At 46.1% G+C, this 19,460-nt stretch overlaps 1 protein-coding gene across 4 annotated transcripts in view; it reads left to right on the top strand.

Moving 5' to 3' along the window:
- The window catches only part of LOC106564903 (E3 ubiquitin-protein ligase SMURF2), a 90,621-nt gene that overhangs the window by 52,815 nt on the left and 18,346 nt on the right, over positions 1–19,460 (top strand). For 2 of the 4 annotated variants that reach the window (XM_014131401.2, XM_014131403.2), the window contains exons 10-16: positions 1,139–1,297; positions 1,572–1,640; positions 8,725–8,938; positions 12,385–12,488; positions 12,751–12,865; positions 13,228–13,406; positions 15,079–15,216. In XM_014131401.2, the coding sequence (XP_013986876.1) occupies positions 1,139–1,297; positions 1,572–1,640; positions 8,725–8,938; positions 12,385–12,488; positions 12,751–12,865; positions 13,228–13,406; positions 15,079–15,216 (978 nt within the window). Of the gene's footprint in view, positions 1–1,138; positions 1,298–1,571; positions 1,641–8,721; positions 8,939–12,384; positions 12,489–12,750; positions 12,866–13,227; positions 13,407–15,078; positions 15,217–19,460 lie in introns of all 4 variants that reach the window. The other 2 variants (XM_014131400.2, XM_014131402.2) reach the window with 1 other exon arrangement.

Below are 19,460 nucleotides of genomic sequence, written 5' to 3'. Positions count from 1 at the left end.
ATCAATCTGTCGCTGTCACTCCCTCTCTCCTGCGGTCTCCTTCACACTGACTACAAACTTTGACAATTGACCTTTCACTGTTAGCCTGTCTTCTGGGTCATAAAGGCATGCAATGGATAACATTTTAAAATGTCTCTTAAGTCCAGGTAGACCTCCCTATTTCAGTCCGTTTTCTTCTTGTCCAACTGAATGTATTTCAACTGAAATGTGTCTTCCACATTTAACATCCATGGCGACATCCATGGCGCCTGAGGAACAGTGGGTTAACTGCCTTGCTCATGGGCAGAATGGCAGAACCTTGTCAGCTCGGGATTTGATCCAGCAACCTTTCGGTTAATGCTCTAACCACTAGGCTACCTGCCGCTCTGGTTGTGAACCCTGACCTTTCCTCACCTCCACTGAGTATTTCTTGTTCATTGATGCGCTAATACACAAGCACACCGATTTTATCCCAAATAATGAACATATCAAAGTCTTGGTCTTCAGAGATTCAATGTCCTTAAGATTCAACCTTGAATCATGGTTATTTGGTCCAGAATGAGTTACAAACACCCATTATGTAATGAAACAGCTTAGCCAGGCATGTGCAGACTGCTTTAGTGATGAGTCCTTAGTGGACAGTTAAAACATCCCACTTCAGGGTTTAAGGTTTCAACAGAAAAGAATGTAGGTCTATGGGGGAGTAGAGACCGATAGGGAATTTTTGGAATTTATTCAAGTGTTTTCTCAGATGTTTTGCGATCGATCCAACTCTGTTGAGTTGAATTTAGGCATGCCTCTGGGATGTCCTTTTTATACTTGGAAGAAAAGATTTGTTGTGTACTTAGAAAATACAATTTGCACTCAATAATCCTACCTAACTGGTAGAATAAATACGGCTAACAGTAGTGACTGTGTTTACAAGTCGATTTGTACTATAATAGCCTGGTTCTTACACTATAAAAGATAATATACTCTCATTAACCTAGATGATTAAAACTCAAAGTATAATGATGATAATAGTAGTAAATACTGTATTATTATGCTCACTGTGTTATACCCTTGTTGTTTTAGCACCCTAGGTTGAGTGAGCGATTGGTTTACGTGGTTATGGTTTAGTTGTCTTCACGGTCTCCTGTGGTCCTATTTTCATTCCCAGAGATCTGAGCAACGTCAACTGTGAGGAGCTGGGTCCTCTGCCGCCGGGCTGGGAGATCCGCAACACGGCAACGGGACGCGTGTACTTTGTGGACCACAACAACCGAACCACGCAGTTCACCGACCCGCGCCTCTCCGCCAACCTCCACCTGGTCCTCAAGTGAGTGCACTGTCACCGTTCAAGCTGTGACCTTTGACTCGAGCTGGGGTCTACTATTAATCTGGTGGTCTACTCAGGGGTCATGCCTTTTGTAGCTGAAAACACTGGGTTTGCTTATTTTCTAGATCACAGTAAAATATCATGGTAGCAAAAATGTTGAGGAAGCATTCTACCTGCTGCTAGTGAGTCCATCTGCTCTTTGATGGCGTCAGATCTTTATGTCCCATTTTATATCACTGTTGGTTTGTTGCTCTCTCCCTCTTTTCCTCCCTAGTCCAAACGGCCCTGGTCCAAACGGTTCCCGCGTGGCCATGGAGAGCCAGAGCCAGAACACTAACATCAGGTAACCCTCCTCCCTATACATACATGCATGCATGCACCACACTTCAGGGGTGACAAACAACAACACTGACACACACCACTCAACCAGACACACGTGTGTGCAAACTCAGCAACCTTTCACCCTTTCACCATACACACACAGACATCACGACAGCAGCGTAAGACGCAGACTGAAAAAAATGCTGACAACATGTGTGACCCTACCAGTGGGCCGTCTGTGTGTGTAGCTTCACCACTGTTGATTTTCACAGATGCCATTCAGGTTCACTAAACATGCGCGCACACACTCCTGGCTGTCTGTGCGCAAACAGTCTGTCAGCGCGCTGCCTCAGCTGAACCTCAGGTATGCCATGAAAGGCCTCTGGGCTGGATCTGGGGTTAGAGCTGGAGCCATTCCACTACTGAGGAAACTCAATGTACTGTGGATCAGATGCTGCTAGGCTAGTCCTCTCTCTGTAAGCCAGTGTGTGTGTGTGTGTGTGTGTGTGTGTGTGTGTGTGTGTGGTGCCCCCCTTCTGAGCAGCTGTTCAAACACCAGCCGTGTACCGTGCGCCCCAGTGGAACAGTCCAGTTACCACGCTATTACCCATGCTGCTTTGCACACAGTAAGGTGGACACAGAGGGAGCAGGTGAAGGGCAGTAGCTAAACCCAGTTAGGGAGTTTGAATTTCTTGTCTTACATAAAGAATGTGTCATTTTTCTTTTAGTAAGAAAACATTTTTTTAAATAAGAATTCTCAGTTGAAACCTTGCAATAACAGCGCTTGGCACAAGACGCGTGTTTGTGAAATCAACATCTGGTCATTCGGCACAAATAGTATCCGTATGTGTCAAAATGGCCCCCGGTAGTGGAGCTAGTTTTGTGAGTTTGGTGTTTGGTATTTTATTAGGATCCCCATTAGCTGTTGCAAAAGCAGCAGCTACTCTTCCTGGGGTCCACACCAAACATGAAACATAATACAGAATGACATAAATCAGAACATCATTAGACAAGAACAGCTCAAGGACAGAACTACATACATTTTTAAAAAGGCACACGTAGCCTGCATATCAATGCATACACACAAACTATCTAGGTCAAATAAGGGAGAAGCGTTGTGCCGTGATGTGTTGCTTTATCTGTTTTTTGAAACCAGGTTTGCTGTTTATTTTAGCAATATGAGATGGAAGGAAGTTCCATGTAATAAGGGCTCTATATAATACTGTACGTTTTCTTGAATTTGTTCTGGATTTGGGGACTATGAAAAGATGTCTGGTGGGATAAGTGCGTGTGTCAGAGCTGTGTGTAAGTTGACTATGCAAACAATTTGGGATTTTCAACACAATGTTTCTTATAAAAATAAGTGATGCAGTCTGTCTCTCCTCAACTCTTAGCCAAGAGAGACTGGCTTGCATAGTATTAATATTAGCCCTCTTATTACAATTAAGAGTAAAACTTGCCGCTCTGTTCTGGACCAGCTGCAGCTTAACTAGGTCTGTCCTTGCAGCATTGGACCACACGACTGGACAATAATCAAGATTTAGACAAAACTAGAGCCTGCCCAACTTGCTTTTTGGATTGTGGTGTCAAAAAAGCAGAGCATCTCTTTATTACGGCTAGACCTCTCCCCATCTTTGCAACCATTGAATCTATATGTTTTGACCATGACAGTTTACAATCTAAGGTAACACCAAGTAATTTAGTCTCCTCAACTTGTTCAACAGCCACACCATTCATTACCAGATTCTGCTGAGGTCTAGCACTTAAGGAATGATTTCTACCAAATACAATGCTCTTAGTTTTAAAGATGTTCAGGACCAGTTTATTACTGGCCACCCATTCCAAAACAGACTGCAATTCTTTGTTAAGGGTTTCAGTGACTTCATTAGCTGTGGTTGCTGATGTGTGTATGGTTGTATCATCAGCATACATGGACAAACATGCTTTGTTTAATGCCAGTTGTAGGTCATTGGTAAAAATAGAAAAGAGTAGAGGGCCTAGAGAGCTGCCCTGCGGTACACCACACTTTACATGTTTGACATTAGAGACGCTTCCATTAAAGAAAACCCTTTGAGTTCTATTAGATAGATGGCTCTGAATCCACGATATGGCAGAGGTTGAAAAGCCATAGCACTTAACTTTTTTCAACAACATGTTATGGTCAATAACATCAAAGGCTGCTCTGAAATCTAACAATACAGCTCCCACAATCTTCTTATCAATTTCTTTCAACCAATCATCAGCCATTTGTGTCAGTGCAGTACATGTTGAGTGCCCTTCTCTATAAGCATGCTGAAAGTCTGTTGTTAATTTGTTTACCGAGAAATAGCATTGTATTTGTATTTCCCAACAGTTTGCTAAGAGCTGGCAGCAAGCTTATAGGTCTGCTGTTACGCTGATGCACAACACTGTCTTATTCCCTTTTGAGGGCAAGATTTGCAGCACTCTGAAAGAAGCTGCCTATGAACACTTGGAATGTGGATTTTCTTCACAGATGAGGGAAAGTAAAGCAATGCAAACCAAAGTAATAAACTCACACACTGTTGAGTTGCATAATATACATTTGGTGGCAGGAGTCGGATCCAATAGTGTCTCATTTAATTGGGTATGTTTAGGCCTTTCTTGTACCTCAGTGTTACACCACTAGTCACTACTATATCGTATTCTAGTGTTTTAGTGCTGTTTAGTATTTTTACAAAAGACTGTTGGAGAGCGGTCTGTATAGCTGTATAACTAGATACGAGTATGGTTTTAAGCACCTGTGTGCGTGTTAGTGTATGTGCTGAGCACAGGTGTGTGTTAGTGTGTGTGCTGAGCACGTGTGTGTGTGTGTGCTGAGCACAGGTTGTGTGTGTATGTTACTATTCTCCTCAGATGGCAGTTAGTCAAGAGCCAATTGTGTGTCTCCCTGGAATTTAACCCCCAGACTACTTGTGTACACTCCATTTAAACAAGGCTACAATTCGGCAACATTTCTTCCACCCCTCAGCCAGCACACTTCTATGAAGACAACATTTCTTCCCCCCTTCAGTCAGCACACTTCTATGAAGACAACATTTCTTCCCCCCCTCAGTCAGCACACTTCTATGAAGACAACATTTCTTCCCCCCCTTCAGTCAGCACACTTCTATGAAGACAACATTTCTACCACCCCTCAGCCAGCACACTTCTATGAAGACAACATTTCTTCCCCCCTTCAGTCAGCACACTTCTATGAAGACAACATTTCTTCCCCCCTTCAGTCAGCACACTTCTATGAAGACAACATTTCTTCCCCCCCCTTCAGCCAGCACACTTCTATGAAGACAACATTTCTTCCCCCCCCTTCAGTCAGCACACTTCTATGAAGACAACATTTCTACCACCCCTCAGTCAGCACACTTCTATGAAGACAACATTTTCTTTATTTGATTGCCTTGTTGTCACTCGCACAATCGTGTTTTATTGGGTATTAAAGGCACTTAGCAGAACACAGACATGTTGTTTGATTGTTGACTTGTTCTCAGCCGGAACTATAAACAGTCCGTACTGACTGACAACAGGCAAGTAAACAGGCAAAGTGAGACCAGATGATGCAGCTGATGATGTGTCTGATGGAGATGTTCACACTGTCTGGGGAGGAGAGTGAGCTATCTGGGACTGGGAGGGTGGACAAAGTGTGTGTGTGTGAACCCTGTGGATGAATTGAGTGTGTGCGTTTGCACAATTATGTGTTTATGATTGTGTGTGTGCGTGTGTCACCCCCTCCAAACATTGAGGGCTCCCCTGGCTCCAGTAACACCCCTACTGGCCCATCCCAGAAAGCTCTGCTCGAAGCTGCTGGAAAACATATTAGCTAGCTAGCCTAGCGGTGCAGCAGCCAGGCCTGGCCTGCCATCAGCAGCACATCTGTCTTCGATCAGCCCCAAGATTTCAGAATATTTCACCCAACAACCGCCGTGGCCCACGCTTGATAAATGTTTTTCGCCGGGATTCCTCAGGCCATTTAAGTTTGTCAGAGAGGACATGCTGTTGATGATGACCTCACGATAAGTGTTACCTCGCTGTTAGAGACAGTGTGGTGACAGTATGCTGTGTTGCAGTGTGTGACCCTTTAGATAAACAGAACGGTAACGGAGCCCAAACTTAATGGTGCTTTGGTTTTTGATTTGAAGTTTCGAGTTCTTATTTGATTCCATGTAAGGCAAAGGTAGGAAAATAGCCTGAAGACTTATTGGTGTTTTAACATAGGATGATGTCGTTATCGCTAAGTTGTCACACTTTACAGGGTTGAAAATAAGTTGGAAAGGAAGGAATTCAATGCATAGTTGTATACCAGAGCGAGGGAGAGATTTAGAGAATGAGAGAGCGAGAGAGAAAGGAGGATGTGGAAGGAGAGGAATGTGAGTTATGCGCCAAAGTGCAGACTACTGTTCTGCAATGAGGTTTCGCTCTTCTCTCTCCCACACTCCTCTTTCTCTCCGCTCTCTCTCTCTCTCTCTCTCTCTCTCTCGCTCTCTCGCTCCTTCGCGCTCTCTCTCCTGTAGTGGAGAGTGAGCGAGAGGAGTAGAATAGTAAGGGGTAGAATGAGATGTGATTTGTGAGACAGGTGTGATTGGATGTGGATGAAAGGGAGAGGAAGTAAATGAGAGTAATGGAGAAGAGTAGAATTCCATTTGAATCCGATAATCATAGAGACTGTAAGAAGACAGACTGCTAGCCGGCTGCTAGTGGTTTGGTGGTCGGCGGGATAGAAAAATAATCGCTAGAATAGAGAAAAAATTTATGAATTTCTATGATCGGGTGGAGTGGCATTTACCTGCTGCTCTGTCATCGCAGCACCGACCGGTTTATATTTGACTGGCTGGTTGCTGGTTCCAAGACTGCTAGACATGTCTCACACATCCACATTACTGTGGTCTGTGCTCAGCCACACTGTCTGTCTCTCTCTCACATGTATGTTCCTGACTAAACTTCTCTATTTCTGCAGCATTACGTCAATGTCTGCGTTATATTTATCAAGCGAGTCGTTTATATTTGGTGTACAATGGGGCGTTGAACTTACCTGGTGAAATGAAGGTGAGCGAATGAATAAAATAACTGTCTTTATAAGCGATCTTTATATATTTGAAGTTTTATGTTTTGTTTGTATCACAGTGTGTGGCGCATTGACACCCTTTTATGGCACTTAAATTCTGTAAACGTCATGTCTGTACACAGAGCGTTATATTGTCAAGGCCTTTGGATGGGTCTATGTATTTTTAGTCTGTCGTGTTTTGTTTGTCTTTGTAGCGTATAGGCATATTTTATGTAGTCTAAATACTACAAACATCCTGTCTGTAAGCAGTGTTATTGTCAGTGTCTATGGGGGCTCTGTGTGAGTGTGAGACAGGGAGGCAGCCCCAGGCTTGTGAAAGCTACCTTTGTGGTGCTAGGGTAGTGATTGGCTGACATCCTATTCCCTATATAGTGCAATACTTCCCTTGTCTTCCCTTAGGGAGAACTTGGCCATCCCTCCCCATCCACTGCCAATGGGAACGTCTCCCCTCCTTTCCGGAGCCAGGGTAGATGATTGGTGATTGAGCTCCAGCGCCACAAACACACACTCCTTTGTGGGTAGTAGTCAGCACGGCAGTGCCGCTTGGACGACCCTTGGCGGGCCTTCTCCCCACTGTTCAGGCGAAGTGTAAAGGGCCAGGGAGAGGGAGGTTATACCTAGGTAGTACTTCCAGCGCCCGGCTCAATAAAGGAGCTTTTGATTCGCTGGTACCTCGGTACCAAACCTGTGCCAACTTCATGATCGTGACCGCTTTAGTCCAGTGAATCCTGTTCTGGCATCGCTCGCTCTTTCCTCGCCTTGTTCTTCTACCTTGGAATAACAATAATACTCCTAGATTGAATTTGAAAGTTTGTCTTTCTACCCGGATAGTCGTATTTCATCGAGGCTCGTCACAGAAAGGAACCCTCGACTCTTTCCCCTTGTGTGTCTCTGCGCCAGAGTGATTTTCGACTGAGCCGCACTTGTACTTCTATATTTACAGTTAGAAAAATGCCGAGGTCATTCCGAATCGGGAACCCGAGACAGCTAACTATACCGGAATTTATTTTTAATTACCCTGCGCGCCCTCGACGAAAACGCTCAAATTATGTTTTATTATATGGTTCAAGGGATTCCCAACCCGAGCCAAGAGAAACTCATTCTATTTTGTTTAAGGACCTATTTTCCGTGTGTGTGTGTGTGTGTGTGTGTTCCTAGTGGTTTTCAGCCCTGCGAGCCGAGCCTTACCCTCACTTTGACATGGAAGGGCCTCGATACTGCCAATAAAATAAATACCAGCTGACTTGATTATACAGGGATACGGATCGGCGGAACACTGGGCCCGTTTTACTTTGGAGAACATCAAATATAACACGCTTTTTCTTTTTTCCTCCCCTGAAGAATGAGGGTGTGTGTTTGGGTGGCTATGTTCTTCTGTTCTGCCTGTGGCCTCCCCGCTCAGACCTAGTTCTAAAGAACTTCCTCTCTGTGAACCACCTTTGTTTGGCCGCAACTGTACTGCTACTGCACAGCAGGTCCTTTTATTAGGGAGTCCGTCTTCTGTACAGTACTGTCCTGTTGGAAACTCTGGCCCTTTTTTGGGGGGGGAATTGTGTTTTTACGAGGCCCACCCAGGCGTGTAACCATCCCATACGGGCATAGATTGACGTGGGTACAGAGCCAGGGCAGCGGTGGCCCCAGCCGCGGTTAGCCAGGGGCAGGGTGGCAGAGGGCACCGACGAAGGCGCCAGTTTCACTTTGAAGGCCCTATGAGGCTTTAAAGAGGAAACGGAGGTGTCTTACAAAGCGAAGGCTGCGTATTTAATTAGTCTGCCAGCACCTAAAATGAGAGGGAAGGAGAGAATGAGGTGGCGGAGGACAAAAGGCACAGACAGACCACAAATCCCTCTGTCTACAACGAGCTGAGATATATGCACTTTTAACCCCATATTCTCCACAAACAATACTCAATAGAGAAAGATGGTGTTAATCATTTTATTCCATGTGTTACAATTGTCTTGTTTGATTTCATATTGCAATCTTGTACTGTTTAACATTGAGCATTTCTGCTCGTCTCCCTCCCCAGTAGTCGTCAGTCGAACCAGTTGAAGGAGCAGCAGCCCCCCCCGCAGGTCCCGGCGTTGTCCCCGGCCCAGCTCCCCGAGGAGGCGGAGTGCCTCACCGTGCCCAAGTACAAGAGGGACCTGGTCCAGAAGCTCAAGATCCTCCGGCAGGAGCTGTCCAATCAGCAGCCCCAGGCAGGACACTGTCGCATCGAGGTCTGCCGCGAAGAGATCTTTGAGGTAAACTGAGGGACCCTGTGTGAAAACCCTGTCCAAGTGTGTGTGTGCGTGTGATTGATGGCTTCATTTATACTGTATCGTAATGGATTGCATTTGCATGTATATAGGTAGTGCTTTACGTTGAGAGGCGTAACTCACTCATCCACCACAAATCAAGCATACATTTTAAAGTAGGCTGCACACACCTTCCTAATATTGAGGTGCAGACTTTGTCATGGAAAGAGCAGGTGCTCTTAATGTTTTGTACACACACTAATGCATACATGTAAAAATGACACATGCAATAGTACTGTGCATGCTCATAAAACCCAAACAAGCGCTTTATACTGAAAATATATATAAACATACTTTAACACACTCTGTTACAAGTTTACAAATATGCACACCCGTACGATTTATAGGTGGCTTTGCATCCATTTACAGTCTGCAAGAAAAGGCCTACGACAACTGAGCGGTAATACCCCCAAATTCGTAAAAACCAAAGTGAAAGAGGCCCCTTTTAAACACCACAGTTTCCTCTCTTTCTCCTCCTCCAATCATCTGTTCTTCCACGGCAAGGCATTCTTTCAGGATGATTTCAGCAGTTAAAAGTAGGGCGAAGGAGGAGAGGAGGGGGGAGGACCTAGTGGCAAGTTTTTGGGACGGACATCTTTCGGCGGTACAATTTGAGCAAAGAAAAAAAGATGACTTCATCCTCGGGACGTGACAGCAAGGGGGGAAACGATGTGCGAGAAGGCAAAGCCAGCGCGTGTGTGTGTGCACGCCCTGCCTGCGATTGACTCTGGTTTTCAACAGGGACTGATGGCATTGTTCGCCGCTGACCAGTGCACTGTAATTTCCTAACTAATGGGCCTTGCTTCACTCTCCTGCTTCTCCTCGAGCCTGCTCAAATCAAATTTATTTGTCACATACACATGGTTAGCAGGTGTTAATGCAAGTGTAGCGAAATGCTTGTGCTTCTAGTTCCGACCATGCAGTAATATCTAACAAGTAATATAACCAAACAATTTCACAACAACTACCTTATACACACAAGTGTAAAGGAATGAATACGAATATGTACATAAAAATATATAAATGAGTGATGGCCGAACGGCATAGGCAAGATGCAGTAGATGGTATAGAGTACAGTATATACATATGAGATGAGTAATGTAGGGTATGAAAACATATAAAGTGGCATTGTTTAAAGTGGCTAGTGATACATTTAATTACATCAAGATGGCAAGATGCAGTAGATGGTGTAGCGTACAGTATATACATATGAGATGAGTAATGTAGGGTAAGTAAACATTTTTATATATATATACATACACACACACACGTGGCTAGTGATAAATTGATTACATAAATTTTTCCATTATTAAAGTGCCTGTTGTTGAGTCAGTATGTTGGCAGCAGCCACTCGATGTTAGTGATGGCTGTTTAACAGTCTGATGGCCTTGAGATAGAAGCTGTTTTTCAGTCTCTCGGTCCCAGCTTTGATGCACCTGTACTGACCTCGCCTTCTGGATGATAGCGGGGTGAACAGGCAGTGGCTCGGGTGGTTGTTGTCCTTGATGATCTTTTTGGCCTTCCTGTGACATCGGGTGGTGTAGGTGTCCTGGAGAGCAGGTAGTTTGCCCCCGGTGATGCGTTGTGCAGACCTCACTACCCTCTGGAGAGCTTTCCGGTTATGGGCGGAGCAACTGCCGTACCAGGTGGTGATACAGCCCGACAGGATGCTTCTCAAACATGAGAAACAAGATTCTCTGGTCTGATGAAACCAAGATTGAACTCTTTGGCATGAATGCCAAGTCATGAGGAAAGCTGGCACCATTTCTACGGTGAAGCATGGTGGTGGCAGCATCATGCTGTGGAGATGTTTTTCAGCGCCAGGGACTGGGAGAATAGTCAGGATTGATGGAAAGATGAACGGAGCAAAGTATCGGGCTGACGCTCGATTGTGCATCTCTAAAAGTTTGAGTGTTTTTGGTGACAAGCCGAATTTCTTCAGCCTCCTGAGGTTGAAGAGGCACTGCTGCGCCTTCTTCACCACGCTGTCTGTGTGGGTGGACCATTTCAGTTTGTCCGTGATGTGTACGCCGAGGAACTTAAAACTCTCCACCTTCTCCACTACTGTCGCGTCGATGTGGATAGGGGGCTGATCCCTCTGCTGTTTCCTGAAGTCCACGATCATCTCCTTTGTTTTATTGACATTGTGTGTGAGGTTATTTTCCTGACACCACACTCCGAGGGCCCTCACCTCCTCCCTGTAGGCCGTTTCGTCGTTGTTGGTAATCAAGCCTACCACTGTGGTGTCATCTGCAAACTTGATGATTGAGTTGGAGGCGTGCATGGCCACGCAGTCGTGGGTGAACAGGGAGTACAGGAGTGGGCAGAGAACGCACCCTTGTGGGGCCCCAGTGTTGAGGATCAGCGGGGTGGAGATGTTGTTACCTACACTCACCACCTGGGGGCGGCCCGTCAGGAAGTCCAGGACCCAGTTGCACAGGGCGGGGTCGAGACCCAGGGTCTCGAGCTTAATGACGAGTTTGGAGGGTACTATGGCGTTAAATGCTGAGCTGTAATCAATGAACAGCATTCTTACATAGCTATTCCTCTTGTCCAGATGGGTTAGGGCAGTGTGATGGCGATTGCGTCGTTTGTGGACCTATTGGGTCGGTAAGCAAATTGGAGTGGGTCTAGGGTGTCAGGTAGGGTGGAGGTGATATGGTTCCCGTGCTTTGCTGCGTTCAGTTGCAACACTCCTCACAGCTCTGTGCTGTGGTGGCAGGAGTTTGTTTTTGATGGCAGCCCTCATGAGTTACTCTGGACCCTGATAGAGAAAATAGGGAGTGAGCGAGAGAGAAGGCCCTTACGTAATGTACAGGGCACTAGTGCACATGAAGCCCACTCACACATACTCTCTTGCCCAGGCACAGATGTCATGGTGTTGGTGCTGCTGGTTTCTCCCAGGCACCACTAGGGCCTAGTCTACCAGGAGAGAGGGAGAGAGAACGAGAAACAGGAGAGGTGTGCAGCGCTGTCAAAACAGTTCTGGATGGTGAATTGACTAATCTGAGGGAGTATTATGACAGTGGTAAATTGTCGACCACATATTGTTGTACTCTCTGCCCCACTTAAAAAATAAATAAAAAATTACTTTACATGATCAGTGGTGGAATTCAGATCCGGAACATTGTAATCCACTGTTGCTCTTATTGCTGCATAAAACAACAAGCGCTGTTTAGAACCGAAACAGCATGATTGAGGGACAAGTTGAATGGCCTGCAGGTTGGCACATCTTAAGATTAGGGGTGTATTCCTTAGTGCAAACCGTAGCAATATTTTGCAACAAAAACAAGAGTTTCTATTAGACCGGTTCAGGTAGGCTCCTCCCCGTTTGGTTCCTAGTGAATACACCCAAGGTTAACATACCCATGCTCTCGTTTGTTGTGTTGCAGGAGTCATACCGCCAGGTGATGAAGATGCGTCCCAAGGACCTGTGGAAGAGACTGATGGTCAAGTTCAGAGGAGAGGAGGGCCTTGACTACGGAGGAGTGGCCAGGTACTGCAGTCATCCACACCTCCAGGATCAAACCACTGTTTAGTAATACCATGAGGTCAACCAAAAAGATGCTTTTTCAAAAGATGTTATTTTCCTCGTAGGACAGTAGTCCAGAAAGAAACAACCACTGTGGAAGTTGACATTCAAAAAGCTTGATACATCAAACAATATTTTTAGGGGCATGTGGCCACATGCAACCCCCCAAAAATGAGTTTTTATTATGCCGGTGTCACGTGACTAACAAGCTGTCTGTCTCATATAGGGAGTGGCTGTATCTGCTGTCCCATGAGATGTTGAACCCCTACTACGGCCTGTTCCAGTACTCCAGAGACGACATCTACACCCTGCAGATCAACCCAGACAGCGCCGTCAACCCAGTGAGAGAGAGAAATAGAGGAATCAATGGATGCATAGAGACACATAATAACAGAGGGGAGGAAGGAGAACGAGCCACAAACAGAATTCCTAAGAGAAGGAGGTTCTTGTAGACTGAAGGAGGTGCAGGAGTAGACATGGGGAGAATCTCAATTACGTTTTCGTGTGTCCTCTCACCACATTCTCAAGCCCATTGGATGAGAAAGTCAGAGGGGAGGGACCTCGGTATAATAATTGATGATTAGCTACATTTATATCACGCTTTTCTCTACAACCCAATAGTGACCACACTCGCACACGTCAATACCAACAATATACATCGATGCTCAACCTCAATAGTCATCTCTCCTTTCCTTTCCTCCAGGAGCACCTGTCCTACTTCCACTTTGTGGGTCGTATCATGGGCATGGCGGTGTTCCACGGCCACTACATAGACGGGGGCTTCACCCTGCCCTTCTACAAACAGCTGCTGGGGAAACCCATCACCCTGGACGATATGGAGTCAGTGGACCCAGACCTCCACAACAGCCTGGTCTGGATCCTGTAAGTAGGAGACACCGACACGTACAGGGGCTCTAACGCGTGACCACTTTGGTCACATATGCTCATAATTATTTTGCTGTGCGACTTGGAATTTACATTTGGGAGCACCAGTGCGCCTTGAAGAAAAAACCCCACTGGCAGATGATAATTGTTGTAATGATTAGGCTTCACTGTACCTCTGTTTACCGAGTGGCCTAGAGAAAAAACGCAAACTGCGCAAACTGTTGAAAACCTGTGACCCACATTACCAGCTCTCTGTTTTTCCTTCTATTGCTCATTGGTGCTGCAGCTGGAAGCATCTCCAGTGACGGGATGTATTTTACGTTCATAAACCGTACGACGTGGGTGCCGTTAACACCTTGTCCAGTCATGTTACCTCGTTAGCTAGCTAGTGAACAACCTGTTAACTTCACCAGTATGTCCAAACATTTGGGGGCACAGAAAGAATGGAAAAGAGAGCGCTTCTTCAGGTGATCAATGAACGAATGACTGATTTGCATGGTGTCACTCAGAACGTCACTGACATTCTTAGAGAGACAGTGTACAATTTTCAATGTAATGCATCTCAGTTGGAAAAAGTGCTTTTTACGCCATGTAAAAACCTGGTATTCTACACATTACTTTGTCATTTCAATGACTGGGATTAATATCAATATTTTAGCTTTGATAATAAACAAATAGCTTTACAGGGTTACATGTTAGTTTCTAGGGCACAACGTGCTTCAAAACTAGCTAGAATTGATATAGGTCCAATAAAGGCTGCACCAGAGTCCAAAGGTGGCGAGCTACAACACTCCAGCCGACTCTTGGCATTGCGCATGGTGATCTTAGGCTTGTGTGTGGCTGCTCGGCCGTGGAAACCCGTTTCACGAAGCTCCCGACGAGCAGGTCTTGTGCTGACGTTGACGTTGCTTCCAGAGGCAGTTTGGAACTCGGTAGTGACAGACGATTTTTACGCTTTGTTTGCTTCAGCACTCTGTGGTCCCGCTCTGTGAGCTTGTTGCTCCTAGACGTTTCCACTTCACAATAACAGCACTTACAGTTGACCCGGGCAGCTCTAGCAGGGCAGAAATTTGACAAACTGACTTGTTTGAAAGGTGGCATCCTATGACGGTGCCACGTTGAATGTCACTGAGCTCTTCAGTAAGGCCATTCCACTGCCAATGTTTGTCTATGGAGATTGCACGGCGGTGTGCTCGATTTTATACGGGTGTGGCTGACATAGCTGAATTCACTAATTTGAAGGGGTGTTCTCATACTTTTGTATATATAGTGTATAGGCCTGGACACATACACAGCGTTGATACATACATCTACACACAAACACACACAGATGTATACATATACAGACGCTTGTACACAGACACAATTATACACAATTGAACTCACGTGAACACCCGGAGACATACATATGCTGTACAAGCACAGCCACACATATTAATACACACAGGATAGCATGTGTAATGTTGCCGTTTGCGCGTGTGGATGTCGTATACAAATTACAAACGCCAACCTTGAGCTGACATGTTGGTGGTTCTGTGTCCATGAAATGCCACTAAAACAACCCCACCATGAACCGACTACTCTCCCGTCAACACTAGCGCCCTCTGTTGACAAGACAGCCTAAAACGTCCGACTACTAACTAACATTTCTGTCTTCTCCCCCCTCCAGGGACAATGACATCACGGGGGTGCTGGACCATACGTTCTGTGTGGAGCACAATGCCTACGGAGAGATCATCCAGCACGAACTGAAGCCCAACGGCAAGACTGTCTCAGTCTCCGAGGACACCAAGAAGGAGTATGTCAGGTACGGAGGAGGAGACCGCCGCCTGGGTCCCACGCATGCGCATACACACAGTCAACACGATACACACACACACACACACACACACACACACACACACACACACACACACACACACACACACACACACACACACGACACACACACACACACACACACACAGTCAACACGATCACACACACACACACACACACACACACACACACACACAGTCAACACGATACACACAGTCAACACGATCACACACACACACACACAGTCAACACGATACACACACACACACACACACACAGTCAACACGATCACACACACACACACACACACACACACACACACACAGTCAACACGATACACACACACACACACACACACACACAGTCAACACGATACACACACACACACACACACACACACACACACACACACACACACACACAGTCAACACGATACACACACACACACACACACAGTCAACACGATACAACACACACACACACACAGTCAACACGATACACACACACAGTCAACACGAACACACACACACACACACACACACACACACACACACACACACACACACACAGTCAACACGATACACACACACACACACACACACAGTCAACACGATAACACACACACACACACACAGTCAACACGATACACACACACACACACACACACACACACACACACACACACACACACAGTCAACACGATACACACACACACACACACAGTCAACACGATACACACACACACACACACAGTCAACACGATACACACACACACAGTCAACACGATACACACACACACACACACACACACACACAGTCAACACGATACACACACACACACACACACACACACACACACACACACACACACACACACAGTCAACACGATACACACACACACACAGTCAACACGATAACACACACACACACACAGTCAACACGATACACACACACACACACACACACACACACACAGTCAAAACGATAACACACACACACACACACACACACACACACAGTCAACACGAACACACACACACACACACACACACACACAGTCAACACGATACACACACACACACAGTCAACACGATACACACACACACACACACACACAGTCAACACGATACACACAGTCAACACGATACACACACACACACACACACACAGTCAACACGATACACACACACACACACACACAGTCAACACGATACACACACACACACACACACAGTCAACACGATACACACACACACACACACACAGTCAACACGATACACACACACACACACACACACACACAGTCAACACGATACACACACACACACACACACACACACACAGTCAACACGATCACACACACACACACACACACACACACACACACACACACACACACACACACACAGTCAACACGATACACACACACACACACACACACACACACACACACACACACACACACACACACACACACACACAGTCAACACGATACACACACACACACACACACAGTCAACACGAACACACACACACACACACACACACACACACACACACACACACACAGTCAACACGATACACACACACACACACACACACACAGTCAACACGATACACACACACAGTCAACACGATACACACACACACACACACACACACAGTCAACACGATACACACACACACACACACAGTCAACACGATACACACACACACACACACACACACACACACACACACACACACACACACACACACAGTCAACACGATCACACACACACACACACAGTCAACACGATACACACACACACACACACACACACACACACACACACACACAGTCAACACGATACACACACACACACACACACACACACAGTCAACACGATACACACACACACACACACACACACACACACACACACACACACACACACACACACACAGTCAACACGATACACACACACACACAGTCAACACGATACACACACACACACACACACACACAGTCAACACGATACACACACACACACACACACACACACAGTCAAAACGATCACACACACACACACACACACACACACACACACACAGACAACAAGATACACACACACACACACACACACACACACACACACAGTCAACACGATACACACACACACACACACACACACAGTCAACACGATACACACACACACACACACACACACAGTCAACACGATACACACACACACACACACACAGTCAACACGATACACACACACACACAGTCAACACGATACACACACACACACACACACACACAGTCAACACGATAACACACACACACACACACACACACAGTCAACACGATACACACACACACACAGTCAACACGATACACACACACACAGTCAACACGACACACACACACACAGTCAACACGATACACACACACACACAGTCAACACGACACACACACACACACACACACACACACAGTCAACACGATAACACACACACACACAGTCAACACGATACACACACACACACACAGTCAACACGACACACACACACACACACACACACACACACAGTCAACACGATACACACACACACACACACAGTCAACACGATCACACACACACACACACACACACAGTCAACACGATACACACACACACACACACACACAGTCAACACGATACACACACACACACACACACACACACACAGTCAACACACACACACACAGTCAAACACACACACACACACACAGTCAACACACACACACACAGTCAACACACAGTCAACACGATAACACACACACAGTCAACACGATACACACACACACACACACACAGTCAACACGATACACACACACACACAGTCAACACGATACACACACACACACACACAGTCAACACGATACACACACACACACACACACACACACACACACACACACAGTCAACACGATACACACACACACACACACAGTCAACACGATACACACACACACACACACACACACACACACACACACACACACACACACACACACACACGACACACACACACACACACACACACACACACACAGTCAACACGATACACACACACACACACACACACACACACACACACACACACACACACACACACACACAGTCAACACGATACACACACACACACAGTCAACACGATACACACACACACACACACACACACACACACAGTCAAAACGATACACACACACACACACACACACACACACACACACACAGTCAACACGATAACACACACACACACACACACACACAGTCAACACGATACACACACACACACACACACACACACAGTCAACACGATACACACACACACACACACACAGTCAACACGATACACACACACACACACACACAGTCAACACGATACACACACACACACACACACACACACACACACACACAGTCAACACGATACACACACACACACAGTCAACACGATACACACACACACACAGTCAACACGACACACACACACACAGTCAACACGACACACACACAGTCAACACGACACACACACACACACACACACACACACACACACACACACACAGTCAACACGATACACACACACACACAGTCAACACGACACACACACACACACACACACACACACACACACACACAGTCAACACGATACACACACACACACACACACACACAGTCAACACGATCACACACACACACACACACACACACAGTCAACACGATACACACACACACACACACACACAACACACACACACACAGTCAACACACACACACACAGTCAACACACACACACACACAGTCAACACACACACACACACAGTAACACACAGTCAACACGATACACACACACACACACACACACACAGTCAACACACACACACACACACACACAGTCAACACACACACACACACACACACAGTCAACACGATACACACACACACACACAGTCAACACGATACACACACACAGTCAACACGATACACACACACAGTCAACACGATACACACACAGTCAACACGATACACACACACAGTCAACACGATACACACACACACACACACAGTCAACACGATACACACACACACACACACACACACACACACACACACACACACACACACACAGTCAACACGATACACACACACACACACACACACACACACACACACACACACACACAGTCAACACGATACA

The sequence above is a fragment of the Salmo salar genome, chromosome ssa12 (assembly GCF_905237065.1).
Source record: "Salmo salar chromosome ssa12, Ssal_v3.1, whole genome shotgun sequence".
NCBI classification, from domain to species: Eukaryota; Metazoa; Chordata; class Actinopteri; order Salmoniformes; family Salmonidae; genus Salmo; species Salmo salar.
This window is presented reverse-complemented; position numbering and strand designations above follow the sequence as displayed.